The sequence below is a fragment of the Plasmodium brasilianum genome, chromosome 12 (genome assembly GCF_023973825.1).
Source record: "Plasmodium brasilianum strain Bolivian I chromosome 12, whole genome shotgun sequence".
Classification (NCBI taxonomy): domain Eukaryota; phylum Apicomplexa; class Aconoidasida; order Haemosporida; family Plasmodiidae; genus Plasmodium; species Plasmodium brasilianum.
The window spans coordinates 2,047,716-2,065,792 of NC_090125.1; the positions used below are offsets into that span (position 1 = coordinate 2,047,716).

Genomic DNA, 18,077 nt, shown 5'->3' on the forward strand with positions numbered 1-18,077 from the left:
TTAAAACGTTTTTAAAAAAATGAAGTAAACTTATACGCAAATATAAAAGAATGGGGAAAAACGTATATATACATATAACACATATGTGTACCATATACATATAATACATATATGTGTACCATATACGTTTAACATATGTGTATCATATACGTTTAACATATGTGTACCATATACGTTTAACATATGTGTACCACATACATATCATACATGTATGTGTACCATAAACGCATAATACTTGGATGTGTACCATATACGTATAATATATTATTTATATACATATCCGTATATTTAAAAAAAAAAAATTATATCATAATAAAAAATTATTTATGATAGTATATAATAATCTTAATTAAATAAGACAATAGGAAAAAGTAAAATAAAACACATTTATAATATTTGTAAAATATATATATATATATATATATATATTAAAAATTAGTTAAGGTAAAAATATGTTAAAAAATTTTATATAAAATATTTTATATATATAGTTTTGTAAGTACTACTTGTATAATGAATTTTAATATAATAAAAAAAAAAAAAAAAAAAAAAAAAAATAGAAAAAAGATAAGGGTAAAAAGATGGAAAAAAAGAAAGAAAAAAAAAAAAGTTCGAATTTTTAATTTTTTTTTTCTTCCATTAGACAAATGTATTAAAGTTATTATTTTGTTTCGAAATAAAATATTTTTAAAAAAATAAGAACTAGTGAGTTAATATCATTTTTTATAGAAAAAATTCTTTTTATATTCCTACACAAAGAGTAATGACGTATGTATATATACTCAATCAAACAAAGTTTAATATATATATTATGTGTATATATATCTGTATAAATATTTATATGCATATTATACAAAACTATAGCAAAATTAAATATTTATTACGTAACACAAAAAAAAAAAAAAATTAAAAAAAAAAAAAATTAGAATAAATTATGATAAAGGATTAAGATGGAGGGAAAAGAAGGAAATAGAGAAAAAAAAATTTTAAGGTTAAAATTAAAAACAAATAAGGCAAAAAAAAGAAACAATTTTTATTAACTGAAAAAGGGAAATGTATAGTGAATGAATAAAAATTTAAGCATGTTAGTTTAACACCATTTTCATATACGACTGATAAGCTTTATTTTTGCATTCTTATTTGTAAATGTTGTGCGTAAAGAATAATAAATAATTATGAATAATTATAAATGAGAAATCATAAATAAGGAATCTTAAATGAGGAATCGTAAATAAGCATTTATAAATAATCATTTGTAAATAATCATTTGTAAATAATCAATTATAAATAAGCAGTTATAAATAAGCAGTTATAAATAAGCAGTTACAAATAAGCAGTTATAAATAAGCAGTTATAAATAAGCAGTTATAAATAAGCAGTTATAAGTTATCAATTTTTAAATACTATATTGTAAATATACGTTTAAATACATGTGTAAGTAGAATAAAAACATATGAATATGTATGTTATATATATACATATATATGTATATATATATGTATATGAGAAGAATCATTTATGCTGCTACATATTGTAGTATGGAATTTGAAAACTCTATTTTATAAATTTTCTTTTTTTTTTTTTTTTTTTTGTTATGAAAATCCTTAAAGAGAAGAAAAATGGGAAAACCAAAAAAAAAAAAAAAAAAACAGAAAACAAAAAGCTGATTTATAGCTGCTTAAATTACAATACTTTTTAACAAATTTTTAATATATAAATTTATTAATAAGAATAATGGCATATTACAAAGTAAAAAAAAGTTTCTTTGCTTTTTTATATTTGTAGGTGTGTAAATGAATTCTTAATAATTATAATTTAGGACTGCATATAAAAAATAAACGTAAAGTTTATATATAAAATTTGGGGGTCCAAACATAAACATATATACAAACGTTTGTGTATACATAATACGATATGATAGTATCGATTATGAGATATTATAGTAACGTTAATACGATGTATAGGTAGCTTTAAGCTTTTTACACATTTAAAAAAAAAAAAAAAAAAATTATATACATAAAATAGAATTATATATATGTATATGAAATATGCGTATATTTGAAAAAAAAAAAAAAAAAAATTTGGTGTATCTACTGCTATATTTTTTTTTTTTTTTTTTCTTTCCTTTTTGTACCTAAAATTTTAAGAAAAACTTCAGTATGCATATAAAATTAATTATCACTTAAAAAAAAAAAATAAAAGGAAATATTACCCAAAGTCGCTTCTTAAATTAATATTTACATTTATAATCGTTATAATACCGTTATCTGCGATTTATTTATTTATTATTATATTTTAATAAATTTACATTAACGGTTGTATAAACAATTCGAGAGTATGTTTATAAAGATTATTTTAATATATATACAGATTAAATTGTTTTTTCTGCATGTCGATATGTGTGTACACATAAAGGAATACACAATTGAAGGAGACATATAAAACGATTTAAATGTATGGAAATTTTGCTATCATTTTGAAAAGTTAAACAGGATAAAGGCAAAATTTAAAAGATAAAAATTGTCGCAATTCACATTAAGAGGAAAATACACTTATATATTTATATATCAAATTCAGAGGAGTGGTTTAACTTTTTTTTTTTTTTTTTTTTTTTATTAAAAAACACAAAATAATAATTATAAAGCCTTTACATATTTACACAAATTTTATGAAAGATGGGATTATATACTACAAAAAGTTACACGTTTATCATTGTTTACTCTTTAATTTTTTTTTTTTTTTTTTATATATGTTCTGAATACATGTAAAATTAACGATTTCATGAAAATTTTTATAAAACATAATACAATTGTTCACTTTATAAAATTAAAAAAAATGGAAAGGCATTTTATTTTTCTGTTAAATGACCGCATAAAAAGAAAAAAAAAGGAAAACGAAAATGGAAATAATTTATAACATAAAAAAAAAAAAATAACTTATCCTTTCACGAAGTTATCAACTTGTAAATATTTGAATGACAACTCTGTAGCTTTTCTACAATTTCCTTATCGCAAAAACTTAGACGAAAAGAGTGCTTAAAACATTTATATAAATCTTCTGTGTGTGCTATGCACTCTCTCGAAATTCTGTAAAGGGCGATGAACGAAAAATAATCATGATCTTGGAAAATGCAACATTTAAGTAAGTTACTGAGAAGGGTATTTTTTTTTTTTTTTTTTTTTTTTACATGTGTGAAGTTGTATTTATCGCTTTATTTAACTTCCCCTCACATTTTTCCTTAACATTGCTACTGTGTATGTTCTCTTGGACACATAATTTATAGTCGTTGTAATCTTTTCGAGCTACTAGCGTATTCTGAAAAAAAAAAAAAAAATATGGTAAAAAAAGAATGGTATAAAATATGATGATGCATAATGTTTTAAAAAGTTTTGAACTGTTGTGCCTTTTCTCAGAATTGTAATATGCTTTTTATTTTTGCCATGTACATTTTGCATAATTCTTATTCTAAACTTGGTTATTACACATATTCAAATACGTGTGTACAGTTGTAGTTGTGCAAGCTTAATTTATGGGTAGATGTACGCAAGTTTGTAAATTATAACAAAAATCTTTATTTTCCTTTTTTTTTTTTTTTTTTAAACTTATCTCAGTACCACACCCATTTTTTCCTTATTCAGCATAAAAGGTCCAGATGTACAAATATATATGTATGTGTGTCAATGTATATATATGTACTTATATATACTTATATATACTTATTTATTTATATATACGATTTTATGGAAGTACTTAAATAAGTAAATCTTGTTAAGTGTAATATACAAATTAACTTCAGCGTAAGGATGGTAACTTTTGCTTCGTATTACTACGCTATTTTATATGTAACAAATGCTTGCATAAAGAGGAAAAAAAGTAAGAAAATGTAAAAATATAAATATATGTAAAAATATTTATATATAAATTTGTGCATGTTCATATAAATTTTATATTTCTTTTATTAAAGTATGAAGATATCAACATATCATTTTTTTTTTTTTTTTTTTGGTAAAAAAAATATCTATTTTGTGCTTAAAAAAAAATGGGGAAATTTGAATTATATATAGTCTACAATTTATGTATTTATAAATAATACATAAAAATAAATCCCTTTTTTCGGCGTTAGGCAACCCTTTTGCGTTAAAACTAAAAATATTTCATATGACACATAAATATGTATGTATAAATATTTACGTATGTGTATAAATAAAATTGGAATAAGCATATTTTCGTCTTCTAGTTCGATTTATATCATGTTTTTTAAAAAGGTACTTTCGTTACAATTATAAGCGTGTAAAAGTTTTTAAAAAAAAGTTTTAAATATGAAAAATTTATGCACTATTTTAAGCAATTCTTTAATGATGTTACAACACATAAGAATATGTTTACCGCTATACATATATAAATGAATGCGATAATGATTTAGTTTAAAAAAAAGAAAAAATGTAAAAATGAAAAAAAGTAAAAAAGAAAAAAGGAAAAAAGGAAAAAAGGAAAAAAGGAAAAAAGGAAAAAAAGAAAAAATGTAAAAATGAAAAAAAGTAAAAAAGAAAAAAGGAAAAAACTATTTTTTCTTTCATTTCCGTTTTTCACAGCCGTCCTTGTAGGATGTTAAAAACATGAGGGAGTTTTTCTTCATATTTTTTAGTTTTTCTTCCGTACATTTTTCATAATTCTGCATTGGAAAAAGGGTGAACAAAAAAAAAAAAAAAAAAGAAGGAATGCAAAGATATTTAAAAACCAAATAGCTTGAATGATGTGATATTGTATAGCATGAAATTAATACTTCTTTATATGGAGTATATTTTTCTGTGTTCTACTTAAAGACAATTATACTATTTTTAAAGGATGGCACTGATTTATCCCATTCCTAGCGGAATTCTCATTCCCATAAGGTTGCAAATTTTTATTTAAACATTTAAAAAATTTGTCACATACTGACTCGCATCCTATATATAGTATTGCAAACATAATTCATGTAAATTTTCTTTATAAAAAATATGAAAGAGTGAAAAAAGTCGCACTTATTTAGGTTTTATTTTTAATTAAAATTAAAAAAAAAGATAATAATAAATAAGGGTTTATTTTATACTTATGTAATAAATACGTATTTATACACATTTTGGTTGTATTTGAAGTATTTATTTGTTCACCTTGCAGTACAGCAGGAAAGTAAGGTTTCATTGTTTCGACATTCCCATCCATTTGTTTGATAAATCAGAAAAAATGAAAAAGAACAAAGGTGAATTTGTTGGTTCAACATACATTACATATGCACATATATGTATGTATACGCATCTTTTTTCCATGCCTCTTTTTTTGAATAAAAGTGCAAAATATATATTACCCTCAAAAATTTATTTTTTTCCATTATCATTTGTTAACGCAACATTTTAATTTGACTTTTTTCTTTTTTCTTTTTTCTTTTTTCTTTTTTCTTTTTTCTTTTTTCTTTTTTCTTTTTTCTTTTTTTTTTTTTTTTTTGTTTTTTTTTTTTTTTTTTTTTTTGCGCAATATGGAATTCATCCATTTATCATTACTATACCTTTTTAACTTAATTTTTTTTTTTTTTTTCTTTTTGGAAGGTGCATTACGCAAGAAAAACTTTTTCATTAATCTACAAAAGTATTCTCGTTTTACACAAAATAATCAACACTCTCATTAAAAAATGGAGGAAATTATTCATAAATATCATATATGTTAATATTTTGACAAAGTAATAATTTGCGTAATATGTATGGTCATCTTAACAATTTATAATGTCTTCTTTGGTATACTTGCCTTTTCTTCATTTTAGTAGCTTGAAACTGTAAGGGAGGTAAATTAAAGATATAATTTATATGGGATAAAATATTAGTGTAAATTTAAATACTTGTTTTGTCCATTTTCCCCCTCTCTCTGTACATATATGTATAAGTATCTATGTGTACGCACTTTACGTATGTATGTATGTTTATATATAAATACTAATTTATTTTTCCGTTTCAATGTATATATTAAGTATAAGGAAATTCTTTGAATTAATTTTAATTTTTTTTTTTTTCCTACCCTTATATAAAATATATCATAATATCGTAAGAAATTAAGTTACTTCGCAAATAACAATTGTCTCACCCATATATTTAAATTATGTTTATTTTTAATTATAATATATAAAGAAAAAAAATAAACAAAAAAAAGATAAAAATAAAGAAAAAATAGATATCACTATTCATTCAATAATTATAGAAACGTCTTTCTACAAAAAAATTCCTGAGCATTGTATGAACATCATATCTTTTCTATTTATGCAATCATTTATTTTTTAAAATAATTAGTAATTACCATTTAGACATTATATTTTTTCTTGTGGCCCTCGAAGTGTCAGAGAAAAACACTCATAACCATCAATGCACAGAATAATGGGAAAAAAAAAAAAAAAAATAGAAAAGTGAAAATAGAAAGTAGAAAATAGAAAGGAGAAAAATAAAAATCCTAAAGAGCAAAAACCAAAAAGCAAACAATGAAAAAGGTAAAACATTTCTTATAATAACAATAGCTATTTGGCAAAGGTATTTCTTTCACTCACTGCCCCTTATATACATTTATGCAAATGTAGAGTGCCGTATTCCTCATAATAATTTTGTAAACTCTTTTTTCTTTTAAAAATGTCCTTGGCAAAAAGGTTATAAAGCTATTACTTTTCCACAAGTACATACTCAAACATGCATAACACATTTGCACATATTCACATACACACACACGTACGTACTTACATGTATACCTATAAATTCCACTTACACATGTTTTATTGAACCCCTTTTTCTTCTAAACATTTAAGTTTTTTTGTTCCAAATAATCAGAGTCTTTGCCTTAAAAAAAAGAAGCGAAGAATGAATAGGTGATTCAAAGACCTAGACGAAAAAACGTTAATACTCAAAAGCAAAATAGCTATTTTATAGAAAAAAAAAATAAACATATAAATCCCATGAAGAGGGAAAAAAAAAATCTACTACAAAAAAGGAAAATTAGCATTGATGTAATTAAGAAAAATAATAAAAATAATAAAAATAAAAAAAATAAAAAAATAAGGATATTAATCATATCCATGTTAAGGAAAGATGACCACCCTCTTGTCTCAGAATTCCGAAGTACAGATTACAAGTTCAAATAAAAATGAAAAAAAAAAAAAAAAAAAAAGCAGCAATAACAACGAAGTGAAAAACAATAATAAAAAGAAAGAAAAAATAAATATAAGGAAGGAAGAGGATACAAGGCATTACGGGCATCACGAAGTTAATCTGTACTCCCAAAATAGTTCACTTGAAGGAAAAAAAAAAATTAAAAAAGAAAAAAAAAAAGAAAAGAAAGATAAAGAAAAAGGTAAAGATAAAGATGAAGATAAAAATGAAAATAAAGATGAAGATAAAAATGAAAAAAAAGATGAAGATAAACAGATGGTGGAGAAAGACGTAGACGAAGATGTGAATGAAAGGGTAAACGATAGCGAACAATCTGTTAAAGGAAAAATAGAAATATATCAATCAACACTTGACGATACTAACGAGAGGAAACTACCTAAGAACGAAAATCATGTAAAAAAAGAAAAAGAAAAAGGAGAATCAAAAAGAAGAGACAAGAAGAAGAAAAAAAAAGAACAAACAAAGAAGGAAAGAGAAATTAATGTTGCAACGAACCAACATGATGAATTAGACTTAAACAAAATAAATGATGACAACGAATATGTAACAAATATCCCTCAGAATCAAATTAATAATAATTATAATGATAGTTCGTTAACAGAAAGATACAAAAATGATGACAACAAGCAGAGTGTTGATAAGGAGCTTGATCATTCTAGAAAAGATTTTCATGAACCATATAATGATGAGCTAAAAAAAATGAAATCAACAAAAAGAGAAAAAAGAAAGAAAGACAAAAAAGATCTTAATAGTACAAATGATTCTATTCGAAGAATTCCCAGAAGTAATGAATATGAACAACTGCATGCAAAATCAAGCATTGAAGATATGCATTTCACAGAGACATTGAACAAAAATTTGGAATTAAAGAAAAAAGACGAAAAAAAAACTAGCGCGTCTAAAAAAATGCGTGAAAATAGTAATATGCATATGGAAAAAAATACAGACATTTTGCCTAATATTGAAGCATCTTCAAAGTTAAAAGGGGATGAGGGCGAATTAGCCGCTTCGAGAAATTGTAGTGATCATTTATATGAGGAAAAGTGCCTAGTGGGTGATGTTAAAAGTGATGTAAAAAATAGTGAACGGAAGGAGAAAAAAAAAAAAGAAAAAAAAAATCACACAAAAGAGAATGAAAAGAAGGAAAAGAAAAAGAAAGAAGAAAAGAGGAATAAAAAAAAGGAAAAAGGAAAAAGAGAAATGAATATAGAATCAAGTGGAGAAGCTAGTGTTCAAGCGGGTGTACATCCAAATGTAGTACCTATTGTAGAACCGGATGTGGAACCTACTGTAGCAGATGCAGATCTAAATGCAGAGATGAATGACGCTAAGGAAGACTCAGTGGGAGAGACAAAATCGAATAGCGAACAGTCAGAAGTAGAATTCAACAATAAAGGAAAACCATCAGAATATGAAACAAATAAGACTGAGATAAAAGATAATGTAAAACTTAAAAGTGACAACTTTTTACTTATTAACAATGAAGAAAAGGCTTTAGATAAGAGGACAAAACTAGATAAAAATGTTTTAAATATAATGTACAATGCCAACGATGTGAAAAGATTAGGTATAAAAAAGCTACTTCATATTTTAACGCATTTTCAGAGGATATGTATGCAGGCCCCCACATATATGTACATATGCACACAGACAAGATCTGGCCTTTCTCTTTGTGCATAAAAGAAAAGAAAAAAAGCGCATTACAATGTCGACAAGAGGAACGTGTTTGTCTATTCTTGTAACAAGACTTACCTTAATCCCTTTTTTTTTTTTTTTTTTTCTTTTTTTTTATTATTAGATACGTACGAAAGCAAAATATGTGTTGTAAATTCAATTCAAGACATATCTTGCATTTCGTCAGAAAAGGACGATATCAACAAAGACAGCAATATGTGTAAAGCGTTCAGTTATAGTAACAAAAGTAAAGCGTTCGATCTGTTGTCATATCTTAAGGATAATGTAAAAAACTGTAGAAATATGTTAAAAGAAGAAAATTTAGAAATTTATGAAAGAAAATGTATTAAAGAAGTTATTTCATTTCATAAGCTAAAGTTAAAATGTTTAAAAAGAATAAAAAAAGAATTTATAAAAAATAAGCATTTAGAGACTACCTCTGTACAGCAGGATAACAATGCAGAGTCATCCAATAGTTCCGAAGAAGATAAACAAGACATAATAAAAAAATTTGAACAGTATAATTCTATAACCTTAGATGAGTCTTATGAAATGGAGAATATTACTATGTATAGAGGAGATACAAATAAACAGAAAAAAAAAAGAAAAAAAGAAAAAAAAGAAATATGTAATATGGTCCATAGAAGTGATTCATCTATAAAAATAGATCAACAGGAAGAATTAAATTATTTTAATTCTAATAAATTAATAAATAGAAAATGTTACGAAATGATTAAGAGTTCTGGTACATCCGCTAGTTCCTTAAATGAAAGGAATGTGTTAGGAGATAGCCAAGATGTATATAAATTAAGTGAATACAAATTGAAAGATCTCACATTGAAAAGATGTGAATCAAAAAAATTCAATGTTGAAAAAGTAGAGGATCACAAAGAAGAAAATAAAGACAATGATGTAAAACCAAAAAAGGAAAACATATTAAAAAATGTGGACATCGATAAAGAGGAAGAAAACCCAGCTAGTAAAAATATATTTGAAACTATTTTTAATTTTTATTCTAAAGAGGTAGATCAAGATATATTTAGAAATAATTGCGATTCTGCAAACAGAACAGGTGACGGAGAAAATACACTAAAAGGGATGGACATAGAATTATTTTTAAATTTTGCTAAACACTATAAAATTATAAAAAGTTTACTCACAAAAAGTGAGCTAGAAAAAATATTTTTTAATGAATGCAAAGGAAATACCTATATTCAACATAAACATTTTAAAAAAGTTTTAATGATATGTGCTCAAATAGCTTTTACTAAACCACCTCATAAAGTTAATTTTACTGATACGAACAAAATTTATGTTTTTCTAATTTCGTGGTTATGTAACAATTCTCCTGAGCAACAAAAAAAAATTATTTTAAAAATTATTTCTCCAATATATTCTACTATTTTAAATGAAAACAGTAAAATAATGGATGGTTCAAAAATCGACACCAAAAAATGGAGTGATGTAAAAAACAGCCTTCTGAAAAGTAGGCAGTCCTCTTTTTGCGTAATGGAAAAAGGTAAAAAGCCACAAAAGGATGGTGCATTAAATAATTCGCAAAATTTTTACATGTTATCGAATAACTCGGAAAAAGCAAAATATTTTCGTCATAATACGAGTGTGCGTTTGAGGAAGTAGTCAAAAACTCTAGATGTGGCATATGCCACTGTTTTTTCTGCTACCAATGTTTTACCGCTCATTTTGCCAAATATGACAAAATTGTAGACATTGCAAAATTTGAAGAAAATGAAGAAACCGCAGAAACTGCAGAAATTGCAGAAATTGCAGAAATTGCAAAATTTCCTTTACAGTATTTTTGAAACGTACGCAATGGTTCCTATTATTATGCAATGCCAATTTTTTTTTTTTTTTTGTAATTTAAAAAAACTTTCATTATTTTAATATTTTAAAATTTTAATAGTTTAATATCTTAATGTTTTAATATTTTAATAATTCAATCCTCTTACTTTTTGAAGTAATGACACATATATAGACCAAGTATTTACGTCAGTGTGATATTCATTTCGCCTCTTTTTATGAAAACCGCATACGTGCGCTTGCATATATGTGTACGTATGTATATACATGTAAATATATATACATACATATATATATGAATACAAATATAAACGCATACACATATATGTACATACAAATATATACGAATAGAAATATATACGCATACACATATTTGTACATACATATATATAAACATACACATATGTAAACATCTTCAATGGTGATAGCCAAACACCCATGTTTTTAAAAAGATTTGTATAATAACTTATTAACAATAGCGTTCCTTTTTTAATTTGGAATATGCCCAATTAGTTGGGTATCATAATACGGTGAGACAAAATATGAGAATAACTTAAAAAAAAAAAGAGGTAAACATAGAAAAAATTCTCGCATAGGGAGCAAAAAATTTCCAAATTTTTTTTTTTTTTTTAGAACAAACTGGAAATGTAAAAAAATAAATCTCGAATTAAAAGACATGTTAAAAGATACGTAAAACATATTATATTTACTTATATATGTTACTGTAAAAGGATTTCAAAAAAAATTATAAATGTGTTCATATGTGTTAAATATATTCCTAATTTTCACTTTTCTTGTAATTTGCTCACATCGTCAAACGGAATTGGCTCTTCCTTGATGATTTTATCTACAATTGATAAGATATTAAAAAAAAAAAAAGGAGAGAAAAAAAAATGAATCTTAATTTTTTCTATTTTAATTTTTTTTTTTTTCTGCGCAATACCTAAATTTTTATCAAAAACTGAAACTACAACGCATTCTTGATCTTCCAAAATCTGCACAGTGGTGGGAAAAAAAAGGGGGCATATGCACCTTTTGTATATAATTCACTAAATAAATATAGTTGCACATGTATATATATATATATATATATATACGTTGGCGTATATACCTTTTTAAGTTCCCCCTTATGGCCCTTATACTTACCCCTCAAAATTAAAATTCTTCTTCCAATTTTGGGTATGACTGTTTGAAGCTGCTTTTGGTAAGCATAAACTGTTTTCTTCGCATAGTTGCTAATTTGTATTTCACATTTATTATCCTCGCTAGCAAAAATTGAAACAATTACTCCTTTATTGTTATAATACTTATGCTTTTTGTCAATTATTTTAACTATTATATTTTTCGAAATCCATATATCGTTCTTATCATCCTCAGACTTTTGGTCATTTTTTGCATTATATTTTTCAGAAGTGCCAACATTATTATCATTCTCATTTTTTAACTTAGATATAGCACCTTTAATTTTTTTTTTTTCTTCGTTTTCTAAAATAAGTAAGTCTAATGATGTGAGAGGTCTCTTCTTTAAAGTGCCTTTCTTTAAAGCTTCTGCGTTTTCAATTCTTTGCTCATTTTTTGAAGTATTTAGTTTCTCTTTATTCTCATTTTTCTCATCCTTCTCCTTCTCCTTACCACTTCTTTTTAAAGCTTCTTTCAAAAATATATTAACATTTGGTTTAGGCATTTTACTACTATTAGTACTGAAACTTTTAATTGATGATATAACAATTTTTTCGTCATTTTTCTTGTCCATCCCGGTATATTCTGATTCAATAAAATTTCCTTTTTTTTTAGCTTCTTCAATTGCTTCGTTAATTTTTTTTTCCTTTAATTCCTCATAAGAATATTCTATTTTTTTTCTTTCTTCATAAGCTTTTTCTCTCTCAATTTTTTCCCTATCAATATATTCCAAATACCATCCTCTTTCAGTCTGTTCAATTTTACATTTCCCCGTCTTTCCTAGATATAAAACAAAATCGGTTAAAGTAACCCATACAGTTGCATTCATATGTATATGTGTCTTATCACTTATCATGTTTGTGTATACTGTATTAGCTAATATACGAGCTCGACAATATTTTGTTTTCATTAATCGCATGAACTCTTTCTCAAACATTGAAGAATACTCATCCATAAATTTATTTGCGTCTTGGCAAAAAATTTGCATTTGTCTTTGATGAGTTTCGGATAACCTGTGACACTTAAAACCGTTTTCATCTCTACACTGCTTTTCACACATCTGACAATACCATTTTAATTTTTGAAGGCCTTTTGCCTTCATCTTATTAGCTAGCCATTTTGGTGTTCCTGGTTCTGCACGTGGCATATTATCAAGTATGGTTTTTTTTTTTTTTTTTTTTTATATTACTGCATTAACTGTTCAGGTAAAAATAAATATGTCTGTTGTTTGTTATTGTTTTATAGTGAAAAAATATTCAAAACAAAAAAAAAAAAAAAAAAAAAAAAGGGGAGTAAATGACTTTTTTTTTTTTTTTTTTTTTTTTATAACCAAATAGCTTAATGGAAAAACTTGTGCAATATATAGAATATACCATTTTGAATAAGACTTTTAAATATGTTACACGTAATTGTTAAAATACAGATTTTTTAAAGTATGCAAAGCGGCAATACCATACAAAAATAAACACATGTACATATATGTATATATATATATATATATATATATATATATATATATAATAATGTACATATGTGTGCGTATTCATGTGTACCAATTTTTTAAGTTGTTCCTCATTCCGCAGTATCATTTTTTCCACTGTAGTTTTCTATTTTATTGTTACCTTTTGTTTTACTCTCACCTACAGGCATTTCCTTTTAATCTTCTTCCCTTTTTTATTTTTGGCATACTTCGTTTCTTTTGTTTAACGAGTATTTCGTTTCTTCCACTATCGCATAATTTTGTTAAATAATTGTTTTGTTAATATTGCAATGAAGTTTTATTTTTCACTTTATTGCCGTCTCATAGGATAAGATTTTATAAAAGATGGTTCCAACAAACAATCTGACTTTCAAATTGAGGTATATTTTTTAAAACATTACGTAAAATTATCTATAATAATTTGGAAAGATTTTTTTTCTTCTTTTTTGATGCGTAAGCATGCAAATATAAAGAAGTATTACGCATACAGAATTAATGCGACTTCAAATTTATAAAAAATTAAACAAAACAGTTTTTAGTTCTTGTATCAAAAATGTGCTTCCTACAATATTACGAGAGTTTACTTCTATTGGTATACTTTTTTTTTAAAAATTAAACATGTACAAATAGAAAAGTTACGGTCATGAAATAATTTTTTAATAACAGAAAAATAAAGAAATAAAATAAAACTTATACAAAATGAAGCAAAATTAGCAAAATAAGTAAAATTAAGCAAAATGAAAATAAATGAGGTAAAATAAATATATATTGTTAATAGTGCTGTACGCACGATATTAATTTGATTTTTGAAAATATGTCAGTATAATAATAATTCACATATATGCACACATGTTGAAAGTTAAAAAATATATATACATATATATATACATACAGTTATACATATCATATACACATATATACTCCGTATGTGAGAGAACTTAATAATGAATCGGATTAAGCGCTTTATTTTATGTTCTTTAGGCAATTAAGCAGTAATAAGATGGAGAATAAGAAGAATGGTTTGTATAAAGAAACTACTTACATTATTTGTTCTTCAGTTAATCTGTGATGAGGTACTATTATTAATTTATGGTTTTACCTTCAATAATAATAGTTATTTAACCTATGTAAAATATGATAATAATAATAATAAAGTTGCGAAGAGGCATTATATCCCTTATGAAGAAGTGAAGAAAACATATAGGAAAGATTACTTTATATTATATAGCACGCCAAAAATACAAGAAGATAATAATAGGAATGATATAAACGATCTATTATATGATGTAGGCAATATTAATGAAAATAAAAATTCAATATCAGACGAAATTGATATCTTTAATGAAGATGGTCTTCAGTTAAAACAGTGGTATTCAGCAGAAAAAGTAAAAGAAAAATGGAGAGAAAAACATATTGAAAATGTTCGAAGTAATTATGAAAAGGTATTATTAAATAACAAATATAATGAAATGTTTAATATGTACAGAAATATAAAGAACAATAATGTAGAAAATGCTAAAAAAAGAGTTAAAACAAATAGAATTAATCCCGTAATATATGTAAAAAAAAGGTTAGTATCTGCTACTGCTAAATATATTAAAATGTCTTTTATAAAAACTAGAAAAATTTTATGGAAAATACGATACATGCCAATAATTAAAGCTTTTGCATTTCTATATTATTATGGTTCTAATATTTATACAGTAAATATTTATAAGTGCATAAAGTCTTGTTTGCATAATGCTATTAATAAATATGGGAAAAACAATATAAAACCCGTTTTCCACACCCTTCAAGCTAATATGGGTGGATACACCAAAAAAATTAATATTAGGGCAAAGGGGAAAACAGATATTATACGTGAACCTCATACACATATAAGAGTTGTTTTAGAAGTTTAGATCAAAAAGAAAAATCTTGAAAACGTTGTACATTTATATTAATTGGATTTATTTTACTCACTTAACTCATTTTTTATATTCTGTTGTTATATCTTCATTACTCTTCCCTTGATATTATTTATTTTTATATTTTTTTTTTTTTTTTGGTTTTTTTAAATGTATTTTTGAAGACCAAAATACTTGTTCAAATGGAAAATTAGCTTAATCTAGTTTTCTTTTTTAAAAAAACATTTTCAATTTTATACTTTCTCTTTTCAAATAATATTATTCCTATATGTGCTATGCTTAATAAATGAGAGGTATAAAAGTTTTTAAGACAAAAAAAGGAGGCAGAGGTGTAAACAAGAATCAAAGTGATAAGGCACCAAAGTGACATATGAAAGGAAGTATGAAGGCGTGAAATTGTAGGAAGTTTAAAAATGTGAAAAAGGTTCAAAAAAAAATAGTAGGTTTTTGTCTTATTTTATTTTGCTTTATTTTATTTCATTTTTTACATTTTGGGTATGTGGTCGAATTACACTGAACTGTAATTTATTTTTTTGTAAATCTCCATAGCCTTTTCCTTCGACCAATTATATATTTCTAAGATTTGATTCATTAAATCCTCTGGATTTTCTTCTACTTTTTGAGAATTAAATGATTCCAAAACTTGTGATATAATAGCTGCAATATCAAAATATTTAATTTTATCATTTAAAAATAAATTATTCGCTATTTCATTAGATGTATTAAGAACGGTAGGATAAAAATTCCCTTTTCGCCCTGCTTCGTAAGCTAATGTAATACATGGGAAATGCTCTAATGATGGTTTATGAAATGTAAGAGGAGATATTTCGGCTAAATTTAAAGATTTTAAATCAGTTCTGATTCTATTTGGCCAAGTTAATGCATAAAGTATTGGAATTTTCATGTCCGGATAATACATCTGGCTTACGACAGATTTGTCCACAAACTCAACACATGAATGTATTATACATTCTTTATGTATTATCACTTCTATATCATCATAATTTACATCAAATAAAAAATGAGTTTCGATAACTTCTAATCCTTTATTCATCATGGTAGCAGAATCTATGGTTATTTTTTTCCCCATTTTCCATTTGGGATGTTTTAAAGCTTCTTGTGACGTTACATTTTTTAAAGAATTAATTGAAAGATTTTGAAAAGGGCCACCAGATGAACATAAAAATATTTTATTTATATTATTTATTTTAGAGAAACCATCTTGTAAACATTTTGTTCTTAATACTTTATTGTTATCTAAACATTGGAATATGGCACTATGCTCTGAATCCACTGGAATGATACAAGAATTTTTATGAACATTTAATAATTTTTTCAAAAAAAATCCTGCTGATACAATGGACTCTTTATTGGCTAGTGCAATCTTTTTATTATTTTTTATTGCATATATTGTTGAATATAAACCTTGAAAAGAATCAATTCCAATAACTATTACATCTATTGTGTTACTACTACACATTTGTTTCATTCCTTCATCCCCAATTAATATAATTGGTTTGTAATTTTTTATATTTTGTAATAAATTTTTTAATTCCTCGTATTTTGTTGCATCATGTATGCACACATATTTTGGTAAAAATTCCCTTGCTTGTTCATAAACTTCTTGTACACTTTTATTAACATATAACGCTTCCACATTAAATATTTTTTCAATCTTATTACAATCCTTTATAATGCTAAGAGCGTTTGTCCCGATGCTCCCGGTACTACCAAAAATGCCCACATTAATGGGTCTATTAGTCTGTCCGTTAGTCGATCTGTTAATTGGCTCAATAAACGATTCCCTATCTGTAGATAACACCATTAAATCATTTTTGCGTGTATTAAGGTGTTTGCGACTCCTAAGTTTTTTATAATTTCCGGTTTTCTTTACACCATCACGTACTGCTTTATTCACTTTGTAATTTATTATATATGCTTTTTCGTTTCTATTAAGAGCACCTTTAATCTTTTTGTTCCTTGCGAGTAAAAACTGAATCTTCATAATCAACAATAATAAAATTTGCAAGTACTTAAATATTGTCATTTATCTTTATATGTCATATAAATATATATTTTTTCCTCTTTAAGGATGTGTGCATAATGTGCAATGGAACAAAAAATGGAGTAATTAATGGGAGTGAAACGAATCAAGTTCACCACAGTTTAACATCGTCAAAGAACCTATTTTTATTTTACATATATTACACTTCATTTGTTTTATATTATATATTTAACTTTGTTTATTTTATGTTTACTTTTTTTCTGAATTCCTTTTCTTAGCACTTTTCGTAACTGAAGTAACAATTTAAATGAGTATTCATTAAAAAAAAAAAAATAAATAATAATAATAATAAAAAAATAATGAGCGCTTATAATTAGACTTAAATAGATATCCTAAATAACTTCATTATGTTTATATAATTGAATAAGGGCTAGTACAATATATACATTTGCACGTGTCCATTGTACTATTTTATTGATAACTATTTAAAATACCCAGAATTGTAAGTAAATGCAGCAAATAAATAAAAAGGAAGTACAAGGATACATTTATTAATAGGTGTCATACAAATTGACCAAGAGGAGAGAAGGTAAAAAAGGTGTGCTGTTAATTTATATAAAAAATATTAAATTATTTATATGGGACGTACAACATATTATTCCCTTATCAACTAATATTGCAGTGCTTAATAAAAGGAGATATACATATTTAAAATTATTCGTAGAATGAGGTAGAACATGCCAATTCTGTGAACAATAGTTCAAGAAAAAAAAGAGTTAGAAATGCAAAGCTAATTTAATTATCCTATGAAAGTAATATATATTAGAGCTCCATAC

General features: G+C 24.9%; 4 protein-coding genes across 4 annotated transcripts; 2 read left to right on the forward strand and 2 right to left on the reverse strand.

Annotated features, from left to right (window-relative positions):
• Positions 1–7,097: 7,097 nt before the first annotated feature.
• MKS88_004417 (uncharacterized protein) lies at positions 7,098–10,672 on the forward strand (the record flags this gene model as incomplete). The annotated part of the gene is made up of 3 exons (XM_067217593.1): positions 7,098–8,745; positions 8,977–10,470; positions 10,578–10,672. The coding sequence occupies 3 exons, from the start codon at positions 7,098–7,100 to the stop codon at positions 10,670–10,672; spliced, it is 3,237 nt and encodes a 1,078-aa protein (XP_067072005.1).
• Positions 10,673–11,455: 783 nt separating this feature from the next.
• MKS88_004418 (DNA/RNA-binding protein KIN17) lies at positions 11,456–12,996 on the reverse strand (the record flags this gene model as incomplete). The annotated part of the gene is made up of 3 exons (XM_067217594.1): positions 11,456–11,517; positions 11,614–11,665; positions 11,782–12,996. 3 exons carry the CDS (start codon positions 12,994–12,996, stop codon positions 11,456–11,458), a joined length of 1,329 nt encoding a protein of 442 aa, XP_067072006.1.
• A 1,349-nt stretch (positions 12,997–14,345) lies between these two features.
• Positions 14,346–15,230, forward strand: MKS88_004419 (50S ribosomal protein L22; the record flags this gene model as incomplete). Its single annotated transcript, XM_067217595.1, has 1 exon — positions 14,346–15,230. The coding sequence occupies one exon, from the start codon at positions 14,346–14,348 to the stop codon at positions 15,228–15,230; it is 885 nt and encodes a 294-aa protein (XP_067072007.1).
• Positions 15,231–15,744: 514 nt separating this feature from the next.
• MKS88_004420 (1-deoxy-D-xylulose 5-phosphate reductoisomerase) lies at positions 15,745–17,283 on the reverse strand (the record flags this gene model as incomplete). Its single annotated transcript, XM_067217596.1, has 1 exon — positions 15,745–17,283. One exon carries the CDS (start codon positions 17,281–17,283, stop codon positions 15,745–15,747), a length of 1,539 nt encoding a protein of 512 aa, XP_067072008.1.
• Between the last annotated feature and the right edge of the window lie 794 nt (positions 17,284–18,077).